Consider the following 15,127-nt stretch of genomic DNA (forward strand, 5'->3'; position numbering starts at 1 on the left):
TTTTCTACTCTACAGTGTAAAGTGCTCACTTTATATTATTACTTTTTATTACAAATATTTGCACTGTAAAAAAAAGATAAACAAAAGTGCAATCTCCAGATCAAAGCATGAAGAGGCATACAAATGATTAGCATATCTGCCACATAAATTCCTTGCAACACCAGCTACAACAGTGCCATGCAAACACCTCTTCTCACTTTCAGGTGACATTGTAAATAAATAGTGGGCAGCATTATCTCCCATAAATGGAAACAAACTTGTTTGTCTTAGCAATTGGCTGAACAAGACGTAGGACTGAGTGGACTTGTAGGCTCTAAAGTATTACATTGTTTTGTTTTTGAGTGTAGTTCTGTAAAAAAAATCTACATTTGTAAGTTGTGCTTTCATGATAAAGAGATTGCACTACAGTACTTTTATGAGGTGAATTGAAAAATACTATTTCTTTTGTTTATCATTTTTAAAGTGCAAATATTTGTAACAAAACATAATATAAAGTGATCACTGTACACTGTATTCTGTGTTGCAGTTGAAATCAATATATTTGAAAATTTAGAAAAACATCCAAAATATATATAATAAATTTAAATTGTATTCTATTATTGTAGAATCTGTGCAATTAAAACTGCCATTAATCACAATTATTTTTTAACTGTGATTAATTGATAGCCCTAAAAGTCACAAGATTTATAAATGACAGGTTTCAGAGTAGCAGCTGTGTAAGTCTGTATCCGGAAAAAGAACAGGAGTACTTGTGGCACCTTAGAGACTAACAAATTTATTTGAGCCTAAGCTTTTGTGGGCTACAGCCCACTTCATGGGATGCAAACATACATTTGGGGTTGTATATTATTTGCCTTCTGTTTCTTGAGTCCCTATTGGTTACATTTGGGTCACATTTTCCAGCTTTTCCCTGTAAGCATGAAGGCTAGAAACTTCCTTTAAAAAAAAAAAAGAAAGTTGAGATTCTCACGATTCCAGGAAAATACCCAATATCATGAGACTTTCGATACAATCGTGAGATTTGGCACCACTGGTGCAATGCTAGAGAACTGTGGCATTTCCTCTTTGTACAGTAGAAAAACTACAACTGGATAGGTGCTAGAAGTTTTGTGATATTTTAGAATCAGCGATAAGTCTCCAAAGAGAGAGTGTCTGTAAAGCCAAATAGAACCTAGGTTAGAACGTGACTGTGAGAACTGTTCCATATTATGCTGAAATGGGATTGCCCCAGACAGCTAGAGGCCTGGGGTGCTGTGAAACTTCTGATGCAGAACTGGACTCTTTTCCCCAATTGTATATTTCCCTGAACTTTAATTGGTTGACAGTGTCTGATTTGCTTGATTACTGTGAATTTATTTCCTGACAACTGGGAGACCCTCTACTTAATTTTTGCAACTCCAGCTTATCCAAATGCAGTAATGTCATATAAATATTTTCATCCCTTACAACATTCTCAAACTAGCCCCCTCCAGTAAATTGAAGTACAGTTGCAAGAAGATGTTGATGGAAAAGTAGCTGGTAGTACCATACCTAGTTTAGTTATCAGTTGAACCTCGAAAATATCAAAAGGAAATTAACAGGAGTACTTGTGGCACCTTAGAGACTAACAAATGTATTTGGAAATTTAAAAGGAAATGGAGACTGACCAGCCATTGATAATGTATTTCATACCGGTACTTCTAGAAAAACTGGGTATAATATCTTAAGATCATGCATCGGAAAGTCAAAATCATCCCCACCTTGTGCTCCCCTCCTCCTGGCAACACCTCCTACAAATCTACAAGTGTTTCCTTTCTGATATCAGAAAGCAACTTGAAAAATTCCGCTCTAGGAAGATCTCATGGCATATTTCATCCTGAGATTGATGAAAGGGGAAATCAGGGAAATGTGAACTTAAAAAAAAAGAGAGAGAGAGAGAGAGAGAGAGAGAGAATAAGAGAAATATTTGATTTAAAAACAAAAGAAAGAAGAAATATTGTGGTGATTTCTTATGACGAGCTCTGTGACCAAATCCAGGCTCCAGTCTAACTTGAGAGAACTCAGGGAAATGGAAAATGTCTCTGACTCAATTGGGGTAAGTCTACACAACAGCTCGAGGTGTGATCCCTGGCTCGGGTAGACACAGATGTTACCTCTATTCACCCTGGAACCTAAAAATAGTAGTGCAGCCACAGCAGCATGCGTGGCAGCTGAGGCCAGCCACCCCAGTACAGTCCCACCTGACCTTCCGCTTATGTCCTGGGGCAGCTAGCCAGTGCACTACTCGAGTACAGCTAGTGTGTGTGTGTCCACGCGAGCTGGGAACTACACTTCCCAGCTCAGCAGTGTAGACGTACACTTGGAGCCAAAACAGTTTCTAATGCACACAGCTCACTCTCTAATTTCATATGAAACCGCCCTGCTCTGAGTCGTGAACCTGGAGTCAGGGAATAAATAAACCGTAGATTGCTTAAGTTTCCCTTTGACCTTAAGAAAGGGCCAAAAAAGGATATGTAGCCTACAGGGGAAAAAAACAGTAGACTTGGCTGGTCTGCATTTGTGTTTGCTTGTCAAGGGCTTGCTAAATCTGAACTGAATTAACTCTGTTAACATTTGACAGTGACCTTGCACGTTGTTTTGCTGTAAAGCTATTACTACTTCCAAAGGATTCGTTGCCGTTTTAAATTATAGGTTAAACAGGTGGTGCATGGGACTATATTTGATTCAAGAACAGTCCCAAGCTGTTCGGGCTGCCCATCGCAGGGGAATGTAAATAGCATTGTTGTGATATTTGAGAAGCTCTGATAAACTGGTATTTATGAGAGGTTGCCACTGTTTTTGCTTACTGGACACCTTTGAAAATATTTATCAAGAGAAGCTGCACAGATGGTACGTAGAGGAGGAGTAAAGGGATGGATTTAGTGTAGTTAAATAACATACTGTATAACAAGTGAGTGGCACCCAAACTTTCGGAGCGAGTGTTCTGCTTCACTGGAGGAAGACCTGGGCTATTTGCTGCCTCCCATTTAGGGATGTAGGTGTGAACATGCAGTGGACAATTAGGGCATGTCTACATGGGGCACTAGTGCGCCGTCAGCCAGGGGGAAATGTACAACGCCCTAGCTTGTCATGCAGTAACGTCCCATGTGGACCCTTCTCCAGGGCAGTAGGAGTATCGTAGTGCACTTTGATGTTTTGCTGTTGAAATGAAAGGACATCAGAAGCGTGCTACAGGAGTTTTAGTGTGCTGTAGGGGTGTTCATGTGGGATGTTCCTGTGCAGCAAGCGAGTGCACTGTAGTCACACCCTGCTTGGGGTGCACTCATGTGCCATGTAGGGAAGCCCACAGCTATTGAAAACCCTGTTCTTGCAGTGTAGAGACTGGGGTTTGGAGCAGTCCACACTCTCTCAAGGGTTAGTGAATGAATAATGAAATAAGCAGGCAACGGTTGTGCTTACAGGCCCAAGGGAGCAGAACTGGGATGCACAGTAGAAAAGGGGAACTGTCTAGCTGAGCAGATGGAAAAGTTGTGTTAGTAAGACAAGTAATTTTTTTTTTAAAAACTTGAATGTTTCTTTTTACTTTACATTAATATTGTTGGTAATTTAGGCTTTTTTTCCCAGAAGGTATATTTTTTCCATTTTGTTGCATTACCCCTCCTACCTCTCCCCCATACTGAGTGAAATTATGAAAACATTTCCCGAAGTAGCTTCTTGTTAAACGACAGATGTTGAAAATGGAGACCTGCATTCATCATGGGGCTAGATTTTCCCATAATCACTAGCATCAAAGGGTTAATTGCTTGCAGGCATTTTCTCTTGCAAACAGTGAATTTAATCAATATCTGTGTAAAGCATTCAGCTTATTTTCCACTAAGTAAGCAACTTTTACAAAAGACAGAGATAAGAAATTCAGCACTGTTTTTCTATTAAAGAATACAAAGCTGTGATGCTTTGTTTGTTTAAAACTATTAGGCAAGTCGTGTCTTGCTGGCTGTCTGGCTGACTAGCTTTAGTGCTACTGAAGATCTAAAGAAAAAACTAACAAATCACGTTATTATTGGGTCCTTCCAAAGCTGTTTGCTCTTGTGCTTAATTTCAGTATGTTTCTTCCATAGCTATTAAATTATATCCATGCATACTTAACAGGGATAAAATCTCATCTATGTTAAATTGGTTATTAAATTAACTTTTTTTTTTTTTTTAATTTTAGTGATTGATAATGGGGCTGATTCTTGCACTTTGTGTGGTCTTTTACCCCTGTGCACTATGAACACCTGTTTGGTTATGTAACAGTTCCAAATCAGAGTGCTGGTATTTTACACCCACTTTGTACCACTGTAAATCATCTCACATGGTTCAAGGCATTGGCACATCCAGTGACTCAATGCGCTTTGAACACATTTTATTTGTGCTGCTGTAGTTCCGCTTTGAGGTCAGCACATCTAGCCATTGACTAGATCTTGTCAATTTCCTTATTTCTTTTTCCTCCCTTAGACTAATGTCATTAAAGTAACACAAGGACTCCTTGGTGTGCTGGTTGACATAAAGCACTGAAGAATGAACTCGTTAGGTGTTGTATCCATCAGTATATCCATAATGCCTTTTAAAGAATGGTCATCTTGAACAACTATCGCACAGTACATTTTTAGTTCCTAATGCCTTAGTTTCCTTTGGCTCTCCGCTTTTCAGTCAGTTCTGTTCTGAAGAGTTGTGTTTTTGTAGCTGCTAGTGTGTAAATCACTTTAGTGTGATGCTTGACAGCAGATCAGGATGTGATGCTGATGGTGGCATCACTGCAGCCAGAAAGGTCAGTGTTCAGCAGAACCTTCTTGTAAATTAATGCAGCATGCCTTTGCTTGGTGGTTCAAATCCAGACCCCTGTAGGGCAAATGTAACTTTTAATTTGTTTGCCTTGGAGGTGTATCCCTTGCTTGCTATCGATAAATTGAATGTTCTGCGCTGGACAATTCAGAGCTGCTCTCTCTTATTGTCTTTGGCCAAATATTACCTCCAGAGAACCCAGTAGATGGGATTTGTTTTATTTTGCGAGCCTCTTTCTATTTCTTGTAATGCTTCTTTTGAGTGTGTTCCTCCAAACCCCCCACCCCACCATCAAAAGGCTTGACCCCTAACGATTTCATTTTTACCCTACAAACCCAAACAAAGCCTGAAAACTTGCATAATGCTGAGGTCTGATCTGAGCAGAGATCATCACTAGCAGTGTGACCATAAACAAGTCACTTGACTACCCACTAAGCTTGGGCTTCCAGTCATCCCAGCTGCAAAGCCGGGTAAAAGCTTTGAAAAACAAGTGCCACCATTCAGGTGAGTGAGCAAATGACAGCAGGGAGAAAAAATAGCTCAGACTAAACTGTGTACAAGCAAATATTTTTTGTTGGAAGCAATGATACTTGGTTATACAGAGTATAAATCAGAACAATGCGGGGTTTGATTTAGCAGGGACTGAAGGGCAAAACAAAGGAAACACTGTTATTCCCAAGCTTCAGAAATATACCCAGATAGCAGTGGCATGCAACAAGCTTTTTCATATGCTTTTTGGCTCACACTGGGTTTTGTGTAAGAACCAAAGTTGGCAAAAACAGCAAGCATTGCTCATACAAGAATAGCCTATGCTGATTACAGATTTTGGTGAGATTTTTAATTGGGCCAGTGCTGTGAAGGCTACAAAGTCTTGGGACTTCAAAACAAAGCTGTCAAATATTTTACAATTTGATCATATTTTAAAAATCGGTTTTAAGCAGAAATCACCACTGCAGTCAACAGGGAATTTAAGCTTAAAATTGGTGGCATGATTTAACTCTGTAGTTGTTTTCTTCAAGGTTTGGTTCACTATATCCTTCAATCCTTCTCTATGAACCACAAAAAATGGTGGCTAGTCAGAATCTTTCTTGCAAAGGGCTGTCCCTTTGGTGGGGTCACAAGGAGAAATAGACAAACCCACCCATCCCCCACAAAAAAGCCTTTGCAAGCCAAACATCTCAAGAAGGAGGCCTGTGGTGCATGTGCCAGGGTACATCTGTGACCATGCATGGGGCTGCTCTGGCTGACGTACCTGTGGCTGGGACTCTGTGTCAGCACAGGAGAGCAAGGGGAAGGAAGAACTCCCCTTACTCCTCACTGAGGGCTCCACACTCCCTATTCCCTGCTTTGCAAAGCTGAGCTGGCATTGGGTGTGTTGTGATTTGCTGCTGCTGTGGGACAGCAGGAAGTTCCCACTCACCTAGAGTAAAGGGGGAAGCAGAGAGGGCTGGTGCCTCAGAGACGCGTCGGAGTCACAGCGCCTTCTGGGGCTACTCTTGGGACAGGGCAGTTTATGCTCCGCTCCTTGCTCAGGGCTGTGCTGAAAGGCACGGTCGAGCCCAAGTGCCTCACTGGACTCTCACATGTGCAGTCACTTGATGTGCACATAGAACCACAAGTGCATGCTCTCCTGAATGTATTGGTGCCTATGTTTTGGGTCTGTATGTCAGGCATTGGAGCAGGAAAGTGGGTTACTGGGGTTAAAATTCACTGCTGTGCAGAAGGCTTCCATGAGGTCTGGCCACCACATAAAGCCATTGAAGCCCTTCTTTGAAAGAGTAAGTGGGACATAAGTGATGAACAGACTCGAGTGCTGGCCCTCTGCACAGGGGTACATTGTGTGTTCCTACCAAACAGCTAAGAAAGGCCTGTGAGGGGAGTGGTTCTCAACCTTTTTCATTTGTGGACCCCTAAAATATCTCGAACGGAGGTGCGGACTCCTTTGGAAATCTGTTGTCTGTGTATATAGTTGAATTCTGTTCAGTCAGTTTTCAGTCTGTCTTTCGCAGACCCTCTAGACATAGTCTGTGGATCACGGATTGTGTTAAGGGAGCCAGTTTGTGCTTAAACCTGCTGTCTTGATTGCCATGCACTAATCACCTGGTTTTGTTACTGACCTCGCTCTTTCTCTTTTGTTTGTAGGTTTCGATTCTGGATATTGGTTGTGGGTTTTTTTTTTAATTTTTATGATTATTATTTTTGGTTGGCTTTTTTCCCCTTCCCCTGTGGATGTGAACTGAAGACCTACGGAGGAGCTCTGGATGAGGGAACAGGAGGACGCTTACTTCATTTTATTTGGAAACACTCGTTGCCGCGGTATCTTCAAGTTATATTCCACAGTCATGTGGTCATCACAGCTGCTGTTCTTCACAATGCTCTTAGCACCAGCAGTGCATGGTAAGAGAGAGGTGGAGGGAGTTGGTGGGGTGCTTAGGTTTTTTGCCTATATAATCTGTGTGAAATTGTTTTTTCTAGGCCAAGGGGACCTAAGGCAGTGAGGAAGCCAAATCCCATTGAAACTCAGTAGAGTTTGGCACCAAATTCCTTTACACCTCTTTGCAAAGCCCAGCCTATATTATTGCAAAATAGGCCTGCAGTAAAAAAACATTATTTGGCCTTAGGTAAAAAAGCTGTTTATGAACTAAACTGTTTGATGCATGTGAGGTCACTTTGGAGATTTACATTAGACAGTCTATGCAGTACATTATAGCTGAGCTTCTGCCCTGCGCTCAGGACCAGCACCCAAGGTAGGCACCACTTAGTCACACCTTCTACTAGGCCTGTGCATGGGGGTTGAATGCCACTCTGTGACTAGATATATCTGAGATACATTGTACAGCGTAACCTACCCTAACCACAGCTGTAGAGAGGACGGGATCTCACTAAATTACCATCACTGATGCATACATATTAACGTGCCACGGTGGCCATCCTATTTTGTATTCTCTTCAGCAAGTAATTATAATCTATTGTTCATCACAGATTAAGGAAAAGTGAAAATGGATCCATCTCACTATGTGGACAGGGCTTATAGGGCAATGTTTTTAACAATAGGAACCCAAAGTTAAGCGCCTAAAATAATTGGCCTGATTTCTAAATTGCTGAGTGCCTAGAAGAACATGCTGTTGGGAGGTGAGGGAGGGGGGTCAGCATTTCTGAAAATCTGGCAACTCCATTTGGGGGCCTTAAGGGGAGCTGAGCTCTTTTGAAATTCTGGCCTTAGTGTCAGGTCATTGGGAGCACCCTGGACAATCCAAGCCATTGACTTAGGTGTAGGCTTTAGGCTCCTATTTTTGAAAATCTTGGCGAGAACTCCACATCCACTCTTTGCATGTGGCAGTTTCCCAGAGCTAAGCCTTTGGAGTTAAACTTTTAGTGGGGAAGGAAAAACAACAACAAAAATACATAGTGCATCAAGTCTACTGGCATCGCTTTTACCACCTTTATGCCCTAGAGCGCGCACGTGCTCTCTCTCTCTCTCTCTCTCGTGTTTAAGCAGACTTCCCCACTGATTTCAGAATTTTAATTTATAATTAAATGGTGTAAAAAAAAATTGTGGCTGGAAAAAAACCCAAGCTATTATGGAAGGAGCTGTTGGTTCTACTCAGGAAGTTAAGTGGTAAATGTTGTTTTGCAAATCTTTATAATTAAACAATATTAATAGTTAAAGCAATTAACAATTTAAATGCCCCTCTGGCAGTTTTGGTTTTAGTCAGAATGCCAGTGTAGCCTGAGAGCTCGCTTGCTAGTTTTGCTGAATGAAAATGCCAGAAGAATACTAGGAGCCAAGTTGCCTCACAAATGAGCAGACAATGAAGATGCAAAAAACGGGGGCCTGATTTTTCCCACAGATCTGCTCTTTGGAGAGTCATTTACTCCTATGCAAACTGAGTGGAAAGCAGAGCTGGTGTCAGTGGCTCCACAAGGGGCTTATGAGTCTGTTACAACTACAGCACCTGGCTTTTTGGTTCAAGAGGTATGAGCTCTGGTTCAATCCCTGCTGGTGACCAAGTCAGCAGCCATCCCACCAGAGCCTGGCCCCAGTGCTGTTCATGGTGTTTCTGCTAGGAGGTGGGTAACAAAAGTAATTTGTGAGCATTCATTTAGCCTAGTGTAGGGGGAAGGGTGTACCCACTAAAAGATGAATTACACAGAAGGTCAGAGTAGATGATCTAATTGTCCCTTTGGGTATCAAAATCTACAAAGCTCAATACCTGCTGCCCTTTCTGGCCCTATCCCGCACCATTCGCACAGCAGTTTCTCCATGAGCTGGGTGGGGGAAGCAGATTCAGTGTGGAATTTTCTGCTCTCCACTTTGAGGATCATTCTGGAGAGTTTGTAAGTGCACACAGCAGCCAGAATTCGACCGTGTGCTAAATATGAAATTAGTCTGGTTAAGATCTTCTCATTCTTGTCTCCTAAGAGATCTCTTTAATGTAGACAGAAAGTTTGCCTGGGAAGCTGTAAGACCGTATCAAAATTTAATGCTTTGGATTCTATTGTTACAAACTGTGAAAATATCTGCTGATCTGGATAATTCTAGGGATGTGTATTAACTGGTGAGGTTTTATTTGTATTGGGGTATTTCTGAGTCCTATTTTTAGGGTACTCTGATTGCCCGTTCTTCCATATGCAGCTTGTAAATTACAATTTGTTCTTGAAGGATCGCTGCTTTTGTACATATATATATTTAATCTAGGCATGGCCAGTTCTGCCATACATTTGTTTTTGTGGCTACATTTTCCCACCTCCGATAAATGTGTAAGGTTCAAAGTGACACCGTTGTGTAAGAAGACGTGCCAGGCATACCATTTCTGGGTGCATTAAGGTTGTGATGTCAGGTGTGGGGTCAGAGGACCCTTGACTGCACTGCTGTGAGAGACAAAACAACCCCCTAGAGATGCTGCCTGAGTGGGATGCTTTCATGTTGCTGTTCAGCAGAAATGATATAGGGGAAAAAACCTCAATTGCTGCATTTCCTTGGTGATATTGTCATGGTTGCTGCACCATAAACATCCTAGGGTGACAGGATGTCCCGATTTCATAGTGACGGTCCCGATTTTTGGGTCTTTTTCTTGTATAGGCTTCTATGACCCTCCACCCCCGTCCCGATTTTTCACATTTGCCGTCTGGTCACCCTAAAACACCCAGACACAGATCTCCTTTTGTCCAGCGCTGCTTCATGCCTCACATACCAGTGAAATTCTCCCTGCCCATAGGCCTGTCTACCCATTTGGGTGGCAGTGGGACTGAAGTGCTGCACAGGACTTGTGCTGGCCCCCGTACCTCTGCGCAAGACCATAACCTGCTACTTTATTCAGCAGGAAACTCCCCCACTGCAGACCCGTTTGAAAGATGCTGCTGCTGCCCTAATGAAGCCTGTCAACCCAAGAGCTGACCCTTTGCTGTGGTCGCTGCACCCAGTACACAAAGTTCTAGAGTTAGCGGAAGGGGAAAACAGCAACGTTAAAAGAAAAACTAACTTTGGAGGGCTCTGGAATGACGGGGATTTGCCGCTGAGCTCGCTAGGGTTCATAGGAGCCATGCAGTATCTGTGGGAGATGCGCATTTCGGGCCAGACTGCAGCCCAAAGCCATTGGCTCCGCACTGCATTTGGGGAGGGGATGACAAGGGGGCTGCTGCACTTCCTCTTGGGGGCTCTGCAGCACATGGCACACAGCTGGATCTGCCGCTCTTCGAAAGGTGATGAGTGGAGAAGGGAGTGTAAGACCATGGCCCCGCACCCACCACTGCTGGCCCCCTTCATTGTCCCGGGAGCACAAGGTCCAGACTTGTGTCTGGCCTTTGAACAGGACTTTCAGGGAGCAATGTGCACCTGAGCAAGCCCACGTGCAAGCTGTCCCTTAGCCTGTTCTGGAAGAAGCATGTTTATTGTCATCAGAGAATGACCTTCTCAGATGTTACAGCCCCTCCTCCCCAACCCCACCAAGTAACCTGCCCTCCCCCCAACCAGGTGGATTTCTTTCTGTCTTAAAATGGGTGAACAGACAGAGACTCCATGAACCCCATTTGCTCTAATGCCAGTCTAATGTGGAAAACACTCAGACACTGATGATGGGCAGCAAACCCCTAGGCTGCCCTGGCGTCTTATTTAAACCCAAATGTATTGCTAAAGGTGTGTTTAGATGTAAAGCTTCTCAGTGCATTGTATAAAAACAAAATTTAGACTTCTGCATGCATCACTAACCAGCAGGTGCAACGCAGGTGTGTGTGGTCTGAAATTACACTGATCTCTAACCAGATAATGATCTCTCACTTTGAACCTCTTAATAGCTCTGAAAAAGTGATGCAAACCTCTGCAGCCCCGAGAGATCTATACACTGAATGTCTTGTCACGTGATTATTTTTGGTCCCATTTTGGATTTCCAGAAACCAGGATGCCCAAGAGGATTTGTACTCCAGCCAGATCTAGCGCAGTCATTTTCAGCTGACCTCTGTATATTTAGGACATGGGCTACCTTGGCTTTCTGTTTCAGAGAACTAGTCTAAGCTGGGCCTGAAGTACTGTCACTGTTTGCAAGCGGAAAAGCAATTTGCAACCCTGTCCAGTCCTGCATTGCAGCAGCTGGGAGAAGAGAGTCCCACCTGCTGTTCTGTTCCCAGCCTTCCTAAGGCCTTTGTACCATTTTACTGCCATTTTTGGTGGGCAGCCATGGTGGGGGTGGTGGGGCGGGGGGAGGTCTCTTCTTTGTAAAGAGATGGCGTTCACAGGACAAGCTGATTTCTCACTGCATTAGCAGGTCAGGGTACAGGGCCAGGTTCTGTGTTGTTTTTGGTGGGAGCCTTGGAAATATTTATTACTCAACAGCACTGGAAGTTGTCTGGTGACAATGATTCTGTTAAAGCAATCAGCATTATTTTCTTGGGGAAATACGTGATGCTAGCAAGCTGGTCCTTGGTAATAGAGAGCTGCTTAATGTGAGCTGAATGTTTGCTTTCTTACTTTTGGAAAACTGCAAGCACTGCCACCTTTTAAAATACATATTATGTTTCTTTTATACTTGTACAAGTGTTATGTTAGCTTGTGAATGGTGGGTAATTGCCTTTTGTATGCTACTCTTTATATAGTCACAATGAAATACAAGAGACATGTTTTATTAGTTGTGAAATAGCCAAGTTGACATCCAGGCTTCTGCCTAACTTCATTGTTTTAAAAGATTAATCATCCTTGAAATATTTATAATATTTGCTAGGCCAGGCAGTTGGTATTACTGCAGCAAAGCCACCATTTTTATAGGAGACGGGGTGATGAAAGAAAAGCTTTTCCTGGTAAAAGGGCTGACCACAGATGTATACCACAGTGTTTTTATTAGCAGCACAGTACTAAATTCAGGAGTATTAAATTCTCCAGCTGATGGCGGTCTGATCTATAAGCCAGTAGAGGGTGAAATTCAACCCTGCAAAGGTCCTATGCACCACTTAATTCTCACTTAAGCCATTAAGTGGTGCAAAGGGCAGTGTGCAGGGCCCTCTCTACACAGGGGTGAATTTCACACAGAGTAAATAGGGGAATTTCTGGGGGTTTTTTTTATCCTTCTTCAGTGTTCTGCAAACGTGCCTGCTCAAAGAGTTCATACACACCAATGCATTATGGAGGCTGAAAGCAAGCAAAATCTTTTTTCACTTGCAATCCACAATGTTCGCTAGGCACATACACATTTTTCATTAATTTCCCAGATCTCTCACACCTAGAAAACTAGATAGTAGCTATGAGTTGGCAAAGCATTCTGGCTATGAACATGCAAATAAACGTATCAAGGGATTACCACCTCCCTTTGCTTTTCAAATATGTATGTTACATAGATCCAGAACACATGGGGTTTTTTGTTCTGGACCAAAGCATTGTACAACACTGATTTAGATTAGTCTACTTGCTCTCACTATTATAGAAGGAAAGTGGGATTCTTAGTGAATAATCTGTATGCCACTACCCATGATATGTGACCAGCTTGTAGCTGTTACATGGCAAGCCTGGTGCCTGAGACCTGGCAGTCAACTCAGTGTGTGTGCTCTGAGTTCATAGTGGTAATTAAGCCATACAATATGACAGCATGTGAATTACAGTGTGGTAATTCACCCCCAGAGCATTTAGGCACAAAGGATGGAGGCCAAATGGCCTTTGTGTATCGAAGTGTGAATTATTGTACCACAATTTACTCCCCATCACATTTGACTGCAATTTTAAAATGTTTTTGTTTTAATTTTTTCCAAAGTTATAAAATGCCCCAAAATATAGTATTGAGAAGTCTAACACACTTTCACAGGAGAACAGCAGGAGAGAAAGACAGAAATTTTGCTGGGTCCTAAAGTATCAGGTGTTGTTTTAGATGCATTTAATCACCCTAGCCACTAAATGAGTTTTGTGATGTGGACACCTGCCTGCCAACAACTGCATTGGGACCAGCAACTCATTTCACATAGGCAACCAAACAGTCATTCTGTAGGGTAATTTATTTTAGTTACTTATTATCTGATCTCAGTGTGATCTGGAGACCTTAGCCCAGGGCCAGTCTTCTGAGCCATTCAATCTCTGTCTAGTTCATAAAGTAGACAGACACCCCCCACAACAAAAATCACCATCACAGATGGCACTCTTGTTACCAGTCTCAGCAAAGGTTGAATAATCATTGAGACTGCACTGTCTGGAGCAAACTGGCAGCAGGGTAATGCTGCTGCTAGTAAGTTTGATCTGCTGTAGCTCATGTCACAAGTGTCATAAAAACAGACTCTAAAAATTGGCACGAAAACACTGGGAGAAAATGATTGGAAAATGCCTTAAAACCTTACATCTAAAATGTGTTCTGTTCTGCAGGAAAGGGTTGTCTTAATGATAAAAATGCAGTGTTGTTCATTGGAATTCATTCTGTAGGTCAATAAATCCTTTCTGGGACAGGTAGTTATGGGTTGCTAACATCACTGCTTCATGTGCTCATAGCCATGTAGATAAGTTTTTTTTTTTAAAATCAAACAAACCTGTGATACACAGGGTATGAGAGTAGGTGATCTAAGTGTCCCACCTGGCCTGAAACACCATGAAATTACAGAACACCATTTTATTGTAGAGTAATTCATCTGCCATTCAAACAATATCAACATTTTTGTCGGTTATGGGTGGAGCACCTGTAGCTAAGATTGCCTAAGTCTTCCCGTTATAACCCTCTTTTCTCAGTGTCTTTTTAAATAAAATTAACAAGAGACCATTGCATGTTTGATATTTTATACACTCTGACTACAGATTGTGAGCTCCCGGAGCGTGGAACTGTTTTCTTTGCTTCTTGTCCATATGGCATCTGGCACAATGGGGCCCTGATCCTCAATTAGGTTCCTCGGTACTACAATAATACAAATAATGGATAATAACTGCCGATGTTTACCTTTATGAGAGAGGTGTCGCTGTTCATTCCTGTTCTTTCCCTCCCTTCTAAGGTATTCCTTTCTGGATTTGTTACAGTATTTATACCTCTGTCTTTCTTTCTTTCTTATAATGTTCTTAATGCTGAAATGTGTAGCTGAAGGAAGGCAACCCATTAGTGGCTAGCCTGGCCCTTGCCTGCTACGCAGTGTACATGAGGAGCCTCATCCCACCATAAGGGCTGGCTTGCAGTCAGTGCACATGGGAAATGCAGGAACTGTGTGTTACCTGCCTCTCTGGACATGCATGGCATTCCGAAGGGGTTGGAGCCATGCCAAGGGAGATCAGTACAGCAAGGGGAGGGAGGAGTAGGCTGCATCCCCATCTGCATGCTTGGGAACTAAGAGGACATTTGTCTTCCAATTCCTCCCCAAATCCCATCAGGTCCACCTGGGATGCTGTGTTCCACACTGGCCTTATTGTTGTGCTTTGCCTATATAGCAGAATTGAGCCATAACTGTCTGAGCAGTTGTCTAATAGTTTGTCATATTACTGCATATTCTAAAGCTACTCTTCAAAAGGTGGCAGTAGCATCCATAATAGAAATGACATTTGCAAGTGCTTTAACTTCTGGAAACGTGCTGAGCAATGAGATTCTGTGTGGCACCCCATGGGATAGGGATGGCTGATGGCTCCTCCTGATCTGGAGGCTGGAGGGACGCTCCCTGGCATAATTTAGATTGTCCCAATGGCCTGTCTAACTTAGAGCAGCCTGGGCTCCTACTCTCAGTCTCTGCTAGGGTGGTGTTTCTGAAAGGGTGCAGTACTCAGCCCCCTCTGAGCCTGGAGAGCTCTGTCCTCCTCCTCCTCCCTGCTCACGTGGAGAGTCCAGTGCTGGCGGTGGCACTAACTGCTCGGGGAGCACACGAAGCACTGTGTGCCCAGCCCTGG

At 42.9% G+C, this 15,127-nt stretch overlaps 1 protein-coding gene across 13 annotated transcripts in view; it reads left to right on the plus strand.

Annotated features, from left to right (window-relative positions):
• The window catches only part of ADGRL3 (adhesion G protein-coupled receptor L3), an 834,374-nt gene that overhangs the window by 279,495 nt on the left and 539,752 nt on the right, over positions 1 to 15,127 (plus strand). For all 13 annotated transcript variants that reach the window (XM_045018219.1, XM_045018220.1, XM_045018222.1 and 10 more), the window contains one exon: positions 6,946 to 7,200. In XM_045018219.1, coding sequence (XP_044874154.1) covers positions 7,065 to 7,200 — 136 coding nt within the window. In that variant the 5' untranslated portion in view covers positions 6,946 to 7,064. The remainder of the gene's footprint in view (positions 1 to 6,945; positions 7,201 to 15,127) is intronic.

This window comes from Mauremys mutica, chromosome 5, assembly GCF_020497125.1.
Source record: "Mauremys mutica isolate MM-2020 ecotype Southern chromosome 5, ASM2049712v1, whole genome shotgun sequence".
NCBI classification, from domain to species: Eukaryota; Metazoa; Chordata; order Testudines; family Geoemydidae; genus Mauremys; species Mauremys mutica.